The sequence below is a fragment of the Heteronotia binoei genome, unplaced genomic scaffold (assembly GCF_032191835.1).
Source record: "Heteronotia binoei isolate CCM8104 ecotype False Entrance Well unplaced genomic scaffold, APGP_CSIRO_Hbin_v1 ptg001496l, whole genome shotgun sequence".
Lineage (NCBI taxonomy): Eukaryota > Metazoa > Chordata > Lepidosauria > Squamata > Gekkonidae > Heteronotia > Heteronotia binoei.
In genome coordinates this window covers 8,549-27,867 of record NW_026800292.1, presented here as the reverse complement: position 1 = coordinate 27,867, position 19,319 = coordinate 8,549, and the positions used below count along the sequence as shown (strand labels likewise).

General features: G+C 50.8%; 1 protein-coding gene and 1 non-coding gene across 2 annotated transcripts; one reads left to right on the top strand and one right to left on the bottom strand.

Annotated features, from left to right (window-relative positions):
* Positions 1 to 523: 523 nt before the first annotated feature.
* On the bottom strand, positions 524 to 19,036 carry UCP3 (uncoupling protein 3). The gene is made up of 7 exons (XM_060263960.1): positions 18,884 to 19,036; positions 13,909 to 14,119; positions 10,510 to 10,707; positions 10,280 to 10,381; positions 8,239 to 8,419; positions 4,597 to 5,004; positions 524 to 709 (listed from the first exon to the last, which is right to left on the bottom strand). The coding sequence occupies exons 1-6, from the start codon at positions 19,007 to 19,009 to the stop codon at positions 4,890 to 4,892; spliced, it is 933 nt and encodes a 310-aa protein (XP_060119943.1). The 5' UTR covers positions 19,010 to 19,036; the 3' UTR covers positions 524 to 709; positions 4,597 to 4,889.
* Positions 5,524 to 5,595, top strand: TRNAI-GAU (transfer RNA isoleucine (anticodon GAU)). The gene has a single exon. It is a non-coding gene; the product is annotated as a tRNA-Ile (tRNA).
* Positions 19,037 to 19,319: the final 283 nt, after the last annotated feature.

Genomic DNA, 19,319 nt, shown 5'->3' with positions numbered 1-19,319 from the left:
GTCACTATGTGACACAGAGTGTTGGACTGGATGGGCCATTGGCCTGATCCAACATGGCTTCTCTTATGTTCTTATGTCTAGGGCAGTGATGCTCTGTCTTCTTGGTGCTTGGGGGTGCACAGTAGGAGGGCTTCTACTGTCCTGGCCCCACTTGTGGACCTCCTGATGGCACCTGGGTTGTTTGACCACTGTGTGACACAGAGTGTTGGACTGGATGGGCCATTGGCCTGATCCAACAGGGCTTCTCTTATGTTCTTATGTAACACAGAGTGTTGGACTGGAGGGGCCACTGGCCTGATCCAGCAGGGCTTCTCTGATGTTCTTATGTAACACAGAGCGTTGGACTGGAGGGCCGTTGGCCTGATCCAACAGGGCTTCTCTTATGTTCTTATGTGACACAGAGTGTTGGACTAGATGGGCCATCTGCCTGATCCAACATGGCTTCTCTTATGTTCTTATGAGTCATACTTTGGGACTGCGGCTATATTAAGGGAACTTGATATAGAACTCAAAGAGACCTTCTGCAAAATAGAAAACTTTATTTTTTTTAAAAAGCTACAAAAACGGGAACGTGCTAGAACATTAGCTGAAATCGCCCCACCCCCAACCCTCCCCATGGGAACAGCAGGACCTTCTTCCTCTTTCAGAAGCCAGTGGGATATCTGTAGGTTGGTCTGAGAACAGGCACAGAGTTCAGGGGAAGGCCACTCTGGGGAAAAGGAGAAAGAAAAAAGGGTTAGGCCTCAGAAGGGGGGATCCCAGCAAACAGAGCCACCTAGCCTCCCCCCTTGGAGACTCAGAAACCACCAAAATATTGGGTTGCCAATCCTAGGGTTGCCAAGTCCAATTCAAGAAATATCCGGGGACTTTGGGGGTGAAGCCAGGAGACATTGGGGGCGGAGCCAGGAACAAAGCTGTGACAAGCATAATTGAACTCCAAGGGAGTTCTGGCCTTCACACTTAAAGGGACAGCACACCTTTTAAAATGTCTTCCTTCCCTAGGAAATAATGAAGGATAGGGGCACCTTCTTTTGGGGCTCATAGCATTGGACCCCCTGGTCCAATCGTTTTGAAACTTGGGGGGGGGGTACTTTGGGGAGAGGCACTAGATACTATACTGAAAATTTGGTGCCTCTACCTCAAAAAACAGCTCCCCCAGAGTCCCCGAAACCTCCAGATCAATTCCCTATTATACCCTATGAGAATCGATCTCCACATAGGGAATAATGACATGCCCAGCAGACGTTTCTGGGGACTCTGAAGCGAGGGATTGGCCTCTCTACTCATGAGTTGCTGCCAACTTCTCCAAAGTAACACAGACACACCATCCCAAGAGGAAGCCTTTCAATCGGAGCCTGAAGCCTCCGGAGGTAGAAAGGCACATGGTCCTCTGGGGGCGGGGCTTCCCCCCGCCGGCCAGCTGACTGGGGGCGGGAAGGAGCCTGGGAGAGCGAAAGAACCCCCGCTGGGACCTGGGGATTGGCAAGCCTAGCCAATCCCCAGGTGGGACAAAGACAGCGCAACCGAAGTTATAATGACCGAATAACTAAGAATGTATTAAATGAATGTATATCATACAGAAAAGAATGTATATCATACAAATATGTTCCATAGAAGACTAAATAGCAATAACGATTCCCCCAAAGCTTCACAGTTCCATCCAAGGCGTCCCAACGAACAGGAGGTCGACTGGGTTATTCCTGCTTCAAATCCTTTTCTAGCATTGGGTGATCCAACCACAGATCTCAACCAAAGGCAAAAGCGCAGAAAAAATATCAAAGTGTTTCGGATGCATCGGAAAGTTGCAAAAAGCTGCGAAACCTACACAATTCTTTTTCCGTGCGCCCAAAGGCTGCCCGTAGAATTCCCAGTGGACAAACGAGACAGAAAGTATCCAGGAAGGTTTCAAAATGGCACCAAACTCCAAAAGGCTTAAGCCTTTGGAACTCCTTTGATGGAGCTGTGAAGCTTTTGGGGGGATCGTTATTGCTATTTAGTCTTCTATGGAACCTATTTGTATGATTTTGTTTCAAGACATTCTGAGCTATTCGGTCACTACAACTTCGGTTGTGCTGTCGTCATCCTGCAAGTGAGCTCTCTCCCTTTACCAACCTCCAGGTGGAGCCTGGAGATCTCCTGGAATTATAATTAGTCTTCAGATGACTGCAATCAGTTTATCTGGCGGGAATGGCCGCTTGAGAGGGTGGACTTTCTGGCATTATACTCCTCTGAAGTCCCTCTCCACCGCTCTCTAAACTCGGCCCCCCTTCCCAGGCTGCACCCCCCCCCCAAATCTCCAGGAATTGGAGATTTGAGGGCATCCCATGAAACTGATGGTCATCAGGAAATTCTGCCTGTAATCACACGCACTAAATAGGTACACACTGCAACATACTTTCAATCCACTTTCAATGCACTGGAGAGCCAGTCTGGTGTAGTGGTTAAGTGTGAGGACTCTTATCTGGGAGAACCGGGTTTGATTCCCCACTCCTCCACTTGCAGCTGCTGGAATGGCCTTGGGTCAGCCATAGCTCACTTCTCTGGGAGAACCGGGTTTGATTCCCCACTCCTCCACTTGCACCTGCTGGAATTGCCTTGGGTCAGCCAGAGCTCCTTTATCTGGGAGAACCGGGTTTGATTCCCCACTCCTCCACTTGCAGCTGCTGGAATGGCCTTGGGTCAGCCATAGCTCTCTTATCTGGGAGAACCGGGTTTGATTCCCCACTCCTCCACTTGCAGCTGCTGGAATGGCCTTGGGTCAGCCATAGCTCCTTTATCTGGGAGAACCGGGTTTGATTCCCCACTCTTCCACTTGCAGCTGCTGGAATGGCCTTGGGTCAGCCATAGCTCTCTTATCTGGGAGAACCGGGTTTGATTCCCCACTCCTCCACTTGCAGCTGCTGGAATGGCCTTGGGTCAGCCATAGCTCTCTTATCTGGGAGAACGGGGTTTGATTCCCCACTCCTCCACTTGCAGCTGCTGGAATGGCCTTGGGTCAGCCAGAGCTCTCTTACTTGGGAGAACCGGGTTTGATTCCCCACTCCTCCACTTGCAGCTGCTGGAATGGCATTAGGTCAGCCAGAGCTCTCTTATCTGGGAGAACCGGGTTTGATTCCCCACTCCTCCAGTTGCAGCTGCTGGAATGGCCTTGGGTCAGCCAGAGCTCTCTTATCTGGGAGAACCGGGTTTGATTCCCCACTCCTCCACTTGCAGCTGCTGGAATGGCCTTGGGTCAGCCATCGCTCTCGCAGGAATTGTCCTTGAAAGGGCAGCTGCTGTGAGAGCCCTCTCCAGCCTCACCCACCTCACAGGGTGTCTGTTGTGGGGGGAGGAAGGGAAAGGAGATTGTGAGCCGCTGTGAGACTCTTCGGAGTGGAGGGCGGGATATAAATCCAATATCTTCTTCATCTTCTTCTTTCAAACTGGATTTTACTGTGTGGACTGGCAAAATCCAGTGGGAAAGTGCATTGAAAGTGGACTGAAAGTGCATTGTTTAGTGTGTGTGATCACAGCCAGAGAGTGACGAAAATGTGGAATTCACTGCCAGAGGAATGAAAAGTTTGAAGAGGGGATTAGATAGATTGATGGAAGATAAGTCTATCAATGGCTGGCTACTAGCCAGGGTGACTAAACGGAACCTCCACATTCAGAAGCAGTCAACCTCTGAATCCCACAGCCAGGAAGCAACACCAGGGGAAGGCCTTGGCCTCTAACCTCTGTTGTTGGCCCTCCAGAGGAACTGATTGGCCACTGTGAGAGACAGGAGGCTGGACAAGGTCGACTATTGGTCTGATCCAGCAAGATTCTTCCTATATTCTTATCTGGGGGAAGGTCTCGGCCTCTATGCTCTGTTGTTGGCCGCTGTCTGAGACTGGATGCTGGACTAGATGGACCCTCCCTGGTCTGATCCAGCAGGGCTCTTCTGATGTTCTTATCAGGGGAAAGCCTCGGCCTCTCTGCCCTGTTGTTGGCCCTCCAGAGGAACTGGCTGGCCACTGTGTGAGACAGGAGGCTGGACTAGATGGACCCTCACTGGTCTGATCCAGCAGGGCTCTTCTGATGTTCTCAGGGGAAGGCCTCTCTGCCGTGTTGTTGGCCCTCCAGAGGAACTGGCTGGCCACTGTGTGAGACTGGATGCTGGACTAGATAGACCCTCACTGGTCTGATCTAGCAGGGCTCTTCTGATGTTCTCAGGGGAAGGCTGTGAGAGACAGGAGGCTGGACTAGATGGACCCTCCCTGGTCTGACCCAGCAGGGCTCTTCTGTTGTTCTTCTCAGGGGAAGGCCTCGGCCTCTCTGCCCTGTTGTTGGTTCCTCCAGAGGAACTGGTTGGCCACTGTGTGAGGCAGAATGCTGTAAAGATGGACTATTGATCTGATCCAGCAGGACTCTTCTTATCAGTGGGAAGGTCTTGGGCGCTATACTCTGTTGTTGGCCCTTGGCCACTGTGTGGGAGTGGATGCTGGACTAGATGGACCCCCACTGGTCTGATTCAGCAGGGCTCTTCTGATGCTCTCATGAAATCACACCATGCATCACGAGGACGACATAAGAGTGGTGATACTGTCACCCTCTAACGTGTTTCCTGATACTTACTGGTCTGCAATATGGCATCCAGATCAGCTAGGCGGAATCTTCCAAGTGAAAGGGCCCTGGAAGCCATGCTCACAGTTGCTTTTAAAAGTCTTCTTTCGTTGGCTTAAATATTAAGCCTTCTGGGTGCTGCGAAGCAATTGTTATAATTGAGGTTTGCCTCTTGCCACCCTTGACAAGAACGTCTCAAGAAAGCTCACGCCAGCGGACGGTTCCCATCCGAAGCCGCAACTGGCGTTTTCCTGGCAGCATTACTCTTGGGGAGCGTGTGGCACGATCCACAGCCGCCGGTGGTCTCAGAACGGGGACTCCCAAGCCTCTTGCGCCAGAACCATCAACCTCTTCAGCTGCTCAAAGGACACGAACATCACCACGTTCCAAGAGCCCAGACGAAGGAATGAAGGCATGAAGCTAGAAGAGAAACCAGGGAACCGGTGAAGCCTTCCTCAGAGGCCCAGAATGCTCCAAAAGTTCTCTCCGCCCTCACCATCTCTTGTATAACAATAATCCAAAATCACACTGGTCTACAGAATGGCGGGTAGAAGTTCTGCTCAGCATTACTTTCCCAAAATGAGAATTTCACACACACACCCAACATATCTAGTGTTATTTTGTCCAGTTTTGTACCTCCCTCACGGGAGGGACGGTGGCTCAGTGGTAGAACATCTGCTTGGGAAGCAGAAGGTCCCAGGTTCAATCCCCGGCATCTCCAACTAAAAAGGGTCCAGAACCTCAGCTTGAGAAGGGTGAAGAACCTCAGCTTGAGACCCTGGAGAGCCATGAATGGGGCTGTGGCTCAGTGGTAGAGCATCTGCTTGGTAAGCAGAAGGTCCCAGGTTTAATCCCCGGCATCTCCAACTAAAAAGGGTCCAGAACCTCAGCTTGAGAAGGGTGAAGAACCTCAGCTTGAGATCCTGGAGAGCCATGAATGGGGCTGTGGCTCAGTGGTGGAGCATCTGCTTGATAAGCAGAAGGTCCCAGGTTCAAGCCCTGGCATCTCCAGCTAAAAAGGATCCAGAACCGCAACTTGAGAAGGGTGAAGAACCTCAGCTTGAGACCCTGGAGAGCCATGAATGGGGCTGTGGCTCAGTGGTAGAGCATCTGCTTGGTAAGCAGAAGGTCCCAGGTTCAATCCCCGGCATCTCCAACTAAAAAGGGTCCAGGCAAGTAGGCGTGAAAAACCTCAGCTTGAGATCCTGGAGAGCCATGAATGGGGCTGTGGCTCAGTGGTGGAGCATCTGCTTGATAAGCAGAAGGTCCCAGGTTCAAGCCCCGGCATCTCCAACTAAAAAGGGTCCAGAACCTCAGCTTGAGAAGGGTGAAGAACCTCAGCTTGAGACCATGGAGAGCCATGAATGGGACTGTGGCTCAGTGGTAGAGCATCTGCTTGGGAAGCAGAAGGTCCCAGGTTCAATCCCCAGCATCTCCAACTCAAAAGGGTCCAGGCAAATAGGTGTGAAAAACCTCAGCTTGAGACCCTGGAGAGCCGCGGCCAGTCTGAGCAGACAATACTGACTATGATGGACCAAGTGTCTGATTCAGTATAAGGCAGCTTCATATGTTCATATGTACCAGACTCCTAACCAAGCCCACATTCAATCTAACACCTAGGGTCGCCAATCCCCAGGTGGGGGCAGGGGATCCCCTAGTTTGGAGGCCCTCCCCACACTTCAGGGCTATCAGAAAGCAGGGGAGGGAAAATGTTCTCTGGGCACTCTGTTATACCCTATGGAGACCAGTTCCCATTGGGTGATAATGAGAGAATTGATCTGTGGGGATCTGGGGCACTAGGGGGCATAGCATCTGGTGCTTCTTCTCAAACCCTCCACCCCACCCCCCAGTTTCAAAAAGATTGGGCCATCTTCCATTATTTCCAATGGAAGGTATAGGGTTGCCAATCCCCAGGTGGGGGCAGGGGATCTCCCCGTATGGAGGCCCTCCTTCCAAGGTCTTCAGAAAGCAGAGGGGAGGGGGATATCTGCTGGGCACTCCATTATTCCCTATGGAGACCAATTCCCATAGGTTATAATAGAGAATTGATCTGTGAGTTTCTGGGGCGGGGGGGGGGGCTGCTTTTTTTGAGGTAGAGGCAACAAAATTTTCAACATGGCATCCAGCGCCTCTCCTCAAAACACCCTCCGAGTTTCAAAAGGATTGGACCAGGGGGTCCAATTCTATGAGCCCCCAAAGAAGGTGCCCCTGCCCTTCATTATTTCCAATGGAGGGAAGGCATTTGAAAAGGTGTGCTGTCCCTTTAAATGTGATGGCCAGAACTCCCATTGGAATTCAGTCGTGCTTGTCACACCTTTGCTCCTGGCTCCACCCACAATGTCTCCTGGCTCCACCCCCAAAATCACCAGATATTTCCTGAGTCAGACCTGCCAATAACACTCTCTCAAGTTCCTTTACTATTCACGTGTGTTGTCATAGAGAAGTATAGTGCAAATGTAATAAATATAATGTAGGGGTCCTTCCTCAGTGTGTCACATGTTCGCACTGTGGCACCTGTTGGGACCTTTTCTTGTGCCCACAGAGTGTTTTAGAAAGTGGGCAGAATAAGGTTGGGCTTCTGCCCAGCAAGTATTCTGATTGGCTACCAGAGATTTAAGAAGGATATAGACAAGCTGGAACGGGTCCAGAGGAGGGCGACGAAGATGGTGAGGGGTCTGGAGACCGAGTCCTACGAGGAAAGGTTGAAGGAGCTGGGGATGTTTAGCCTGGAGAGGAGGCGGCTGAGAGGTGATAGGATCACCATCTTCAAGTCCTTGAAGGGCTGTCATCTAAAGGATGAGGGGTCTGGAGACCAAGTCCTATGAGGAAAGGTTGAAGGAGCTGGGCATGTTAAGCCTGGAGAGGAGGCAGCTGAGAGGTGATAGGATCACCATCTTCAAGGACTTGAAGGGCTGTCCTATAGAGGAGGGTGTGGAATTGTTTTCTGTGGCCCCGGAAGGCAGGACCAGAACCTATGAAGAAAGGTTGAAGGAGCTGGGGATGTTTAGCCTGGAGAGGAGGTGGCTGAGAGGTGATAGGATCACCATCTTCAAGTCCTTGAAGGGCTGTCATCTAGAGGATGAGGGGTCTGGAGACCAAGTCCTATGAGGAAAGGCTGAAGGATCTGGGGATGTTTAGCCAGGAGAGGAGGCGGCAGAATGGTGATAGGATCACCATCTTCAAGTACTTGAAGGGCTGTCCTATAGAGGATGGTGTGGAATTGTTTTCTGTGGCCCCGGAAGGTAGGACCAGAACTAATGAGTTGAAATTAAACCAAAAGAGTTTCCGGCTCAACATTAGAAAGAACTTCCTGACCGTTAGAGCGGTTCCTCAGTGGAACAGGCTTCCTCCTTGGGAGGTGGTGGGCTCTGCTTCCTTGGAGGTTTTTAAGGAGAGGCTAGATGGCCATCTGACAGCAATGAGGATCCTGTGAATTGAGGGGGAGGTGTTTGTGAGTTTCCTGCATTGTGCAGGGGGTTGGACTAGATGACCTAGAGGTCCCTTCCAACTTTATGATTCTGTGATTTGATTGGCTTTGCCGATTTGAGTCACTGTGTGACTGAAGTTAAGCTGCAGCAGCCATTTTGAGGGCCGACTCCACCTCCTGTAGCAGACATTTTGTGACAACCATTTTGTGTGAGACGTATTGCTTACCCTTTGTAAAACGCAGTGGGGCCCTCCTTCACCACCATGGTCAGCGTACAGTTAAGGGCATTTTTATACTGCCCAGGGTTAGAGTTCATGTATCTTGTCTTGACAACGTCCACTGGAGACGCCACCACTGTAGCGCAGAAACCGGCTCCGAAGGCGGCAACAAAATGGCACGGGAAATTATCTGTGGGTGGCAGAGAAGGACACCAGATGCTCAGGGCTTGAGGGAACCCAAATAGCGCGATTTCCTTTACTTAACTGCATTTCATGGCCACACAACCCTGAGTATATTTATTTCTTTCTCACCATAACCTCAGTATGGGTATATACACAGCACACACACGTCTGCTATACACATCTGAATATGCATTCTCTAGTCCACAAAAACATGTCGGTGGAAAAGTGCCAGCAAGTCACAGACAATTTCAGGTGACCTCTTGGGGTTTGTAAACCCAAAGATGTTCAAAGAAGGTTTGCCATTGCTTGGCTTTGTGCAGCTACCCTGGGTTTCCTTGGTGGTCTCATAAGAACATAAGAGAAGTCATGTTGGATCAGGCCAGTGGCCCCTCCAGTCCAACACTCTGTGTCACATAAGAACATAAGAGAAGCCCTGTTGGATCAGGCCAGTGGCCCATCCAGTCCAACACTGTGTCACATAAGAACATCAGAGAAGCCATGTTGGATCAGGCCAATGGCCCATCCGGTCCAACACTCTGTGTCACATAAGAACATCAGAGAAGCCATGTTGGATCAGGCCAATGGCCCATCCGGTCCAACACTCTGTATCACATAAGAACATCAGAGAAGCCATGTTGGATCAGGCCAGTGGCCCATCCGGTCCAACACTCTGTGTCACATAAGAACATCAGAGAAGCCATGTTGGATCAGGCCAATGGCCCATCCGGTCCAACACTCTGTGTCACATAAGAACATCAGAGAAGCCATGTTGGATCAGGCCAGTGGCCCATACAGTCCAACACTCTGTGTCACATAAGAACTTCAGAGAAGCCATGTTGGATCAGGCCAATGGCCCCTCCAGTCCAACACTCTGTGTCACACAGTGGCCAAAACCCCCTTGATGCCATCAGGAGGTCCAAGCACCAAGAATACAGAGCATCACTTGCCTCAAGTATCAACCTGTCTCCCATCCAAGTACCAACCTGCGCCAGTTTTGCTTAGCTTTCGTGATCTGATGACACTGTACTAGGCTGGGCCATCAAGGTTAGGACTTAAGCAAAGATTGTGCAGGGGGTTGGACTAGATGACCCTTGAGGTCCCTTCCAACCCTATGATTCTATGATTTAAGATTCTTACAATGATTTCGATTAGTGAGCCTCAGTTGACCTGCTATATTTTAGGATGTTTCTGCCCTTGCTCCTACCCTTACCCAAAATCTGTTCTTTAACCTGCTGTTGCTAAGCAACCTTATCTCACTCAAGGGTCTGTTCCATCCTTATCTCCCATGAAAAAGGTGTAAACTTGGGCTTCTTTCCCTTTTCTCCCTAAAAGGAATGCAAGATGTCCTTTGAAAGCGGGGTCAAAGTGGATTATGTCTGAGAACGGAATTGGTCACTTTCTTTAGGAATTCCAGACCCTGACCTCTTGCCTGTTTTATCCTGTAAAAGAAGAACTCTGAATTTTGTTCAGAATGCTAGCATGATCTGTGCTGTATCCTCCATGAATCTATCTCATCTCTCTTTTGAAATCTCTTTATTCCTGTGGCCATTACATCCTCCGGCAGCAAATTCCACACTTGAATCACTCTCTTTGGAAAGCAGAATTTCATTTTGTCCATCCTGAGCCTACTGCCCATCAGTTTCATGGGATGCCCTCGAGATCTGGTGGGGAAGGACTTGAATTTCTCCTAGACTCTGAGGTGAACCAAAGATTTCACACTCAAAAGCTGCCCTTTTTCCCTCAGGGGAACTGATCTATGTAGTCCGAAGAGCGACGGTAATTCCAGGAGAACTCCAGCCCTTCCCGAGATTAGTAACCCTACTTTCCCCCAGTGTGCGGGATCCAGTGAATGGTCTCCTCTCCTCACCAGTCATGAGGTGATATTTCAGCAGCGTTTCCTTTATGAGGTCATAGGTAACCAGCTCCCCGCAGTTCACGATGGCGTTTCGGGTGATGTTGGGAAGAGTTCCTACAAAGGGACGACGGAAGAGGAAAAGCCTTAGGTTCCCAATTCCCGGACTGGATTCCAGAGACTGGCAAAGAGGGCCGGCACGTGAAACCGGTCCCACCTTCAGAGGAACGGGTGGCCCAACGTACCTTTCCACAGGCCTTTGACCCCTTCCTCCCGCGCGATGGTTCGGTAGGCGTCCACGGTTCCGTTGTACTTCTTCGGTCCACCGACCATAGTGATGTGTGCTTGGAAGCGCACCTTCACCACATCGGTGGGCTGGGCACATGTGACCGCCATGGCTCCAGTGGTACAACCGGCAAGCAGCCGGGTGAAGATGCTCGTATCTGAGAGAGACGGGAAGAGGGAGAGACTTCTTGGAGGCCAGAGTTCACAGCTTTTGTACTCTTTCACCTCTCTGGAGACTGAGGGCCAATGTGGTGAAGTGTATAAGACAGCGTTGCCAGCTTTGGGTTGGGGAATTTCTGGAGATTTGGGGGGGAGTGGAGACTGCGGGGGGTGGGGTTTAGAGAAGGAGGGACCTCGGTTGGGTACGGTGCCGTAAAGCCCACCCTTCAAAGAAGCCATCTTCTCCAGGGGAACTGATTTCTGTAGCGTAGAGGTCACCTGAAATTCTGGAAGCACTCCAGGGCTTGCCTAGAGGTTGGGAACCCTAAAAGATAGGGTTGCCAATCCCCAGGTGGGGGCAGGGGGGTCTCCCGGTTTGGAGGCCCTCCCCCCGCTTCAGGGTCATCAGAAAGCTGGCGGGGGGGGGGGAGGGAAATGTCTGCTGGGCACTCCATTATTCTCTGTGGAGACCGATTGCCATAGGGTATAATGGAGAATTGATCCGTGGATATCTGAGGCTCGGGGGGGGGGCTCCTGTTTTTTGAGGTAGAGACACCAGATTTGTAGCATAGCATCTGGTATCTTTCCTCTAAATACCCTCCACGTTTCAAAATGATTGGACCAAGGGGTTCAATTCTATGAGCCCCCAAAGAAGTGGCCCCTATCCTTCATAGTTTCCAGTGGAGGGAAGCCATTTAAAAGGGGTGCAGTCTCTTTAAATGTGATGGCCAGAACTCCCTTTGGAGTTCAGTAACGCTTGTCCCAACCTTGCACCTGGCTCCACCCCCAATGTCTCCTGGCTCCACCCCCCAGTTTCCTGGCTCCACCCCAAAGTCTCCTGGCTCCACCCCAATGTCTCCTGGCTCCACCCCCCAAGTCCCCAGAATCTTTCTTGAATTGGACCCAGCAGCCCTACTAAAAGACTCCATTTCAAATTTCACCTGAAGCAAAGTTTGTTGGGTAATCCCTGCTCTCTCAGCATCTGGAGCAGATGTGAGTAGGGTTACCAGCTCCATTTTTGGGGAAATTGCTGGAGATTTGGGGGTGGAGATGAGGGAAAGGGGTTTAGGGAGGGGGGAGCTCCTCAGGGTATAGGGCCATAGAGTCCACTTCCCAGAGCAGCCGTTTTCTCCAGGCAAACTGATCTCTATAGCCTGCAGATCAATTCGAATTCCAGGAGGTCTCCAGGAGGTTGGCAACTCTACGCGACAGTGCTCAGACCTGAAGCGGTGGCTGGGGTGGGATCTAATTTAACCTTTAAAGGAGGCATATTTGTGAATGACCCCCCCTCGGGTCTGGCCCCTTAAGTTAGCGAGAGGGCAACTGGCCCAAGGTCACCTTGTCTGAGCAGGGATTCGAACTCAGGTCTCCTCAGTCCCATTCCACCCTCCACACCACACTGGCTGAATATGGAGTGATGCAATGGCTGCATAGGTAACCCATAGAGGAGGAAGAGAATAATTTATACCCTGCCCTTCATTTGGAGCCTCAGAGTGGCTTACCAATCACCTTCCCTTCCTCTCCCCACAACAGACACCCCGTGAGGCAAGGTGGGGCTGAGAGAGCTCTCAGAGAACTGCTCTTGAGAGAACAGCTCTGAGGGAATTGTGACGGGCCCAAGGTCTCCCAGCTGGCTGCACGTGGAGGAGAAGTGGGAAATCAAACTGACTTCTCCAGGTTAGAATCCATCGCTCTTCACCACCAAACCCTATCGGCTAACTAGTGGGTGTATCGTCGCCTCCAGATCTGCTCTGAGCCAGGGGTCCTTTTGTAGAAAAATAGGTGGCGGAGCTCATTAGCATAACTCATTAGCATATGCTGCCCCCCCTCCCGTCAGCCAGAAGCAATCTGATGCAAGAAAGGAGAGCCCCAGGCGAGCGAGGCCTGCTTGGGCTAGCTAGAGATCCTACTAGCTCAAGCAGGCCTCGCTCACCTAGGGGTCTCCTGAGCTGCCCCCCAACGCAGTCAAAAGGCCAGCAAGCCACTCACCACCCAAAATCACATAAGAAGGAGAGAAAGGATGGCGCGGGCTTCTCCAGGGGTTAATGAGGGCTGCTTGGGCTGGCTAGAGATCCAACTAGCCCAAGCAGGCCTCGCTCACCTGGTGTCAAGCAATGTTTTATCTTTCCATGACTGTCTATGTTTATCTGAATGTAACTGCCATGCTTTAAAATATTACTAACCCTGAACTAAGCTGAGGCACATCAAAGTAGGGAACTAGCTGGTGCCTCTTTCGCACCTCTTTCACTTTTACTAACAAATGCAGGAATTTGTTCTTTGAAGATAAAGCCTCCAGGGACATGTTCCCAGGCTAGGCCTGGGCCAAAGGAAGAATAACCACAGGGAGATAAAGGAAGTACTGTGTGAATTTTCACACGTGAATACAGGATTGTTTAGCAATTGTAGCAATGTTTAGAGAACCTTTGATGTGCCACCTTTAAGTATGCATTCTACTGCTACTCTGTATCAGTTCCAATACTTGGCTCAATAGAAGCACTGGATTATCAATAAACCATACTTTGTTTCAACTCAAGGACTGGTTACTTTGAAATCTGCTTGCTTGACACCTGGGGCTCTCCTGGGCTGCCCCCCAACCCAGTCAAAAGGCCAGCGAGCCACTCACCACCCCAAATCACATAAGAAGTGGAGAAAGGGTGGTGTGGGCTTCTCCAGGGGTTAATGAGGGCTGCTTGGGCTGGCTAGAGATCCAACTAGCCCAAGCAGGCCTCGCTCACTTGGGGCTCTCCTGGGCTGCCCCCCGACCCAGTCAAAAGGCCAGCGAGCCACTCACCACCCAAAATCACATCGGAAGGGCTGCTTGGGCTGGCTAGAGATCCAACTAGCCCAAGCAGGCCTCGCTCACCTGGGGCTCTCCTGGGCTGCCTCCCGACCCAGTCAAAAGGCCAGCAAGCCACTCACCACCCAAAATCACATCAGAAGTGGAGAAAGGGTGTTGGGGGCTTCTCCAGGGGTTAATGAGGGCTGCTGGGGGCGTGGCAAAGCCCCTGGTGGCTGGCTGGCTGCCCGCTCTCCTACTCCAGGGATTGTTATGCAGCTTCACCTCCTATCCAATGGACAAGGGAGGTAAGTGGGGAGGAGGAGGGGGAACCCTCAGAAAGGTTCAGGGACTGCACTCCCGTAAGCTCCTGCTGAATCAAGGCTTGCTCTGAGCTATCTGCTGGTGGCCATGGTGGACTCACTGTCCGATCCCTTGGGGGTGTAGAGCTGCTTCACGGAGTCGTAGAGGCCGATGCGGATGGAGGCGAAACTCATCTGGCGCTGGAGGCCGGCCACCAGCCCGTTGTAGAGGCTCTTGGGCCCTTCCAGTCTCACCATGGTGGCCATCGTGCCGAAAACACCCTTGTACTTGACATTCTTCGCAGTTCTGGAAGCCTTTGATTCTCCTTGGATCTTTAAAAGGAAATGGTGCTCAGTCAAAATGCCGGTGCGCACTGCAAATGCGTAAGGGGGGGGGGGGAGGAAGGAGTCTGTTGACAAAAATCCTGCTAATGGCAGGTTGGTGAAGGGGCGGAGAATTCCTTCCCGTTTCCCATGAACACAGGAAGTTGTAGGGATGCAGGTGGGATCTGCAGTAGGGTTGCCAAGTCCAATTTAAGAAATATCTGGGGACTTTGGGGGTGGAGCCAGGAGACTTTGGGGGGTGGAGCCAGGAGACATTAGGGGTGGAGCCAAGATCAAGGCTGTGACAAGCATCATTTAACTCCAAAGGGAGTTCTGGCCCTCACATTTAAAGGGACGGCACACCTTTTCAATGCCTTCCTTCCATAGGAAAAAAAGGATAGGGGCACCTTCTTTTGGGGCTCATAGAATTGCACCCCCTAGTCCAATCTTTTTGAAACTTGGGGGGCATTTTGGGGAGAGGCGCTAGATGCTATACTGAAAATTTGGTGCCTCTACCCCCAAAACACAGCCCCCCCAGAGCCCCAGATACTCGCAGATGAATTCTCCATCATTTTCTATGGGAATAAATCTCCATAGGGAATAACAGAGTTCCCAGCAGACATTTCCCCCCCTCCCCCCGCTTTCTGACGACCCTGTAGCGGGGGGAGGGTCTCCAAACCGGGGAATCCCCTGCCCCCACCTGGGGATTGGCAACCCTAATCTGGAGAGCCCCTGGAATCAAAGTTCTTCTCTACAATATACAGCTAAGGTTGCTAGGGCCAATTCAAGAAATATCTGGGGATTTGGGGGGTGGAGCCAGGAGACTTTGGGGTGGGGCCAGGAGACGGGGGGGTGGAGCCAGGACCAAGGGTGTGACAAGCATAACTGAACTCCAAATGGAGTTCTGGCCATTCCATTTCAAGGGACTGCACACCTTTTATTTAAATGCCTTTCCTCCTTTGGAAATAATGACGGATCGGGGCATCTTCTTTTGGGGCTCATAGAATTGGAACCCCCGGTCCAATCTTTTCAAAACGTGGAGGGTCGTTTGAGGGGAGGTACTGGATGCTATGCTGAAAATTTGGTGCCTCTACCTTAAAAAGCATCTCCCCCCCACCCCGCCGGAGCCCCAGATATCCATGGATCAATTATCCATTATACCCTATGGGAATCGATCTCCATAGGGAATAATGGCGTGCCCAGCAGACATTTAAAGTTGCTTTCTTTACACCTCTCCTCCTCCCCATCTTCCTTTATTCCTCCCCCCCCCTCCAATATCTGTCATCCATGTCTTGTGGCTCTCAAACATCTGATGTTTACCCCATGTGGCTCTCACATTAAGCAAGTTTGGCCATCCCTGAATTTTAGTCCATTAGCCCAAACTGCATTTTTATCTTCACTTTTTACCAGTTAAGATTGCCAACTGAGGGAGAGAGGAATTCCTGGAGATTTGGGGCGGTGGGGCCTAGATAGGAGAGGGACTTCAGCAGGGTATAACGCCACAGAGCCCACCCTCTAGGGTTGCCAGCTCCAGGTAGGGAAATACCTGGAGATTTTGAGGGCGAGGCCTGAAGAGGAGAGATTTGGAGAGAGACGAGACTTTGATGGGTATCTTGCCAAAGAGGCTGCCTTGCAAAGAATCTCCAGCCACCACCTGGAGGTTGGTAATCACACCACCCTGCAAAGCAGCCATGTTCTTCAAAGAAGAAGAAGATATTGGATTTATATCCCGCCCTCCACTCCGAAGAGTCTCAGAGCGGCTCACAATCTCCTTTACCTTCCCCCCCACAACAGACACCCTGTGAGGTAGATGAAGATATTGGATTTATATCCCGCCCTCCACTCCGAAGAGTCTCAGAGCGGCTCACAATCTCCTTTACCTTCCTCCCTCCACAACAGACACCCTGTGAGATAGATGAAGATATTGGATTTATATCCCGCCCTCCACTCCAAAGAGTCTCAGAGCGGCTCACAATCTCCTTTCCCTTCCTCCCCCACAACAGACACCCTGTGAGGTAGATGAAGATATTGGATTTATATCCCGCCCTCCACTCCGAAGAGTCTCAGAGCGGCTCACAATCTCCTTTCCCTTCCTCCCCCACAACAGACACCCTGTGAGGTAGATGAAGATATTGGAATGAAATCCCGCCCCCCACTCCGAAGAGTCTCAGAGAAGCTCACACTCTCCTTTACCTTCCTCCCCCACAACAGACACCCTGTGAGGTAGATGAAGACATTGGATTTATATCCCGCCCTCCACTCCGAAGAGTCTCAGAGCGGCTCACAATCTCCTTTACCTTCCCCCCCACAACAGACACCCTGTGAGGTAGATTAAGATATTGGATTTATATCCCGCCCTCCACTCCGAAGAGTCTCAGAGCGGCTCACAATCTCCTTTACCTTCCTCCCCCACAACAGACACCCTGTGAGGTAGATGAAGACATTGGATTTATATCCCGCCCTCCACTCCGAAGAGTCTCAGAGCGGCTCACAATCTCCTTTACCTTCCCCCCCACAACAGACACCCTGTGAGGTAGATTAAGATATTGGATTTATATCCCGCCCTCCACTCCGAAGAGTCTCAGAGCGGCTCACAATCTCCTTTACCTTCCCCCCCACAACAGACACCCTGTGAGGTAGATTAAGATATTGGATTTATATCCCGCCCTCCACTCCGAAGAGTCTCAGAGCGGCTCACAATCTCCTTTCCCTTCCTCCCCCACAACAAACACCCTTATGAGGTGGGTGGGGCTGGAGAGGGCTCTCACAGCAGCTGTCCTTTCAAGGACAACTCCTGCCAGAGCTATGGCTGACCCAAGGCCATTCCTGTAGCTGCAAGTGGAGGAGTGGGGAATCAAACCCGGTTCTCCCAGATAAGAGAGCTCTGGCTGACCCAAGGCCATTCCAGCAGGTGCAAGTGGAGGAGTGGGGAATCAAACCCATTCTCCCAGATAAGAGTCCGCACACTTAAACCACTACACCAAACTGGCTCTCCACAACACCAAACTGGCTCTCCACAGGAGAACTTGAGTCAGGAATTCTAGATCTCCAGGTCCCACCTGGAGGCTGGCAACCCTTTTGTTGTTGTTCAGTCGCACAGTCGAGTCTGACTCTTTGCGACCCCCATGGACCCTCCTGTCTTCCACCATCCTCCGAAGTCTGCTCAAATTCCTGTTTGTTACATCAGTAACGCTGCCCAGCCATCTCATCTTTTGCCGTCCCCTTCTTCATTTGCCTTCTGTCTTTCCCAGCATCAGGGTCTTCCCCAGTCATCTACAATTTCCCCCCAGCAAAGTGGGTACTCATTTACCGACCTTGGAAGGATGGAAGGCTGAGTCAACCTCAAGCCAGCTACCTGAAAACCCAGCTTCCATCGGGGATCGAACTCAGGTGATGAGCAGAGCTTAGGACTGCGGTACTGCAGCTTTAACACTCTGCGCCACGGGGCTCTTAAGATCCAATGACAGTATAGTAAAATTATCTGGTAGGGAATGGTTTAGAATGCAAAATGACACAAATTTAAGATTCAATGACAGAATAGTAAAATTTACAAATTGAGCAAACCTGTGATCTGAGTAGCATGAGCATGCAAAAGCAATAAAACAGTAATATGTCAAAATGTGAGAATGTCTGTTAATGATTATATTGTATTAAGTCTTTCTTGGGTCAAAAGGAAGGCTTAATACAAGCCTTCCATCCTTCCGAGGTCGGTCAAATGAGTCCCCAGCTTGCTGGGGGGGAAAGTGTAGATGACTGGGGAAGGCAATGGCAAAACACCCCGTAAAAAAGTCTGCCATAATAATAATAATAATAAAATTTTATTTATACCCCGCCCTCCCCGCCGGGGCAGGCTCAGGGCGGCTTACAGGGTGTGGCAAAGCCATGTTAAACAATAAAACAACTATACATTTCTATACCATTTAAAATTTACCATTAAGTTTACATAATATAAAAGTCTAAAATCAATCTAAAATAATCTCATCTCATTGCTATCTCAGTTATATTGATGTTAGTGATGGCATGGTGTTCATTTCAGGTTCCATCTTGGAAGGCTAGCCGGAAGAGGGCAGTTTTGCACGCCCTACGGAATTGGCTAATGTCCCGTAGGGCCCGCACCTCTTCCGGCAGCTGGTTCTACCATTGGGGTGCTTTTATAGAGAAGGCCTGTTCTCTAGTTATTTTTAGTTTGGCCTCCTTTGGCGCAGGTACTTCCAGAAGGTTTTGTGAGCTGGATCGCAGTGCTCTCTGGGGAACATATGGAGAGAGGCGGTCTCTAAGGTAAACAGGTCCTCGGCCATATAGGGCTTTAAAGGTAATAACCAGCACCTTGTAACAAACTCGGGTAAGTAACTGGCCATGAAAATGTTGTGAAAGCAATGGCATCCCACAGTCGGAAACGACTGGTGCTTGCACAGAAGACCTTTCCTTTTGTACCCGTTTGCATTCTGAGCCACTGCCTCCCAGCTATGCGTGGCTTTGCTCCCTGTACCGGATTCCTCGTCTGATGAAGTGTGCTTAGAAAGCACACGAAAGCTTCACGAAAGCTGAATAAAACTAAGTTGGTCTTAAAGGTGCACTGCAACTTGACTTCTATTTTGTTCTACTACTTCAGACCAACACGGCTGACTACTTGGATCTTTCTCCAGCGAGGGCTCCCTTCTCATTGGGTGGCCAAAGTATTTGAGCTTCAGCTTCAGCATCCGACCACCTCCCTATTTCTCATCCCGCCCCCCCCCCCCCATGAAGTCCCACTGCTGTTCCAGGCCAACTCACCTGCAGCCTGACTTTCGCCGTGTCCAAGGGGAAGGTGCAGAGGTCAGCGATGCAAGCCGCTGTCCCGGCGCTGAGAAATTTGACTGTGGCGGACGGAGGGATGTCCGTGGGCTTCAGGCCCACCATTCTGCTCCGAGGAACTGAAGCGTTGGGGCTCCCAAGGAAAAAGAGACGCTTCTGGCGAAGCTACATTCAGGCAGTGGCTGCTGAGTGAGTCGTCAGTTGTGGGGTAAAGACAAGCCTAAAAGGGGATGGTGGGGGTGGGGAGAAGAAGACAAACTGAGTCACGTCTCCCTGGATCTTGACCTAATCAATTACAATCGCAAAATGGGAGAAATTTACTTATTTGCTTCGTTTATATCTCACCCCTTCTCCCATCCAAAGCGGCTTACATCATTCTTCTCTCTGCCTCACAACAACCCTGTGAGATACTAAG

What these genes read in the sequence shown, in the direction of transcription:
- UCP3 (XM_060263960.1), bottom strand. Translation starts at nt 19,009, where the DNA reads ATGGTGGGCCTGAAGCCCACGGACATCCCTCCGTCCGCCACAGTCAAA. An exon ending in GGTCAAAGGCCTGTGGAAAG is followed by an intron (nt 10,382 to 10,509) that starts GTACGTTGGGCC and finishes GTCCCTTTGTAG; the next exon opens with GAACTCTTCCCAACATCACC. An exon ending in GAAATATCACCTCATGACTG is followed by an intron (nt 8,420 to 10,279) that starts GTGAGGAGAGGA and finishes TGCCACCCACAG; the next exon opens with ATAATTTCCCGTGCCATTTT.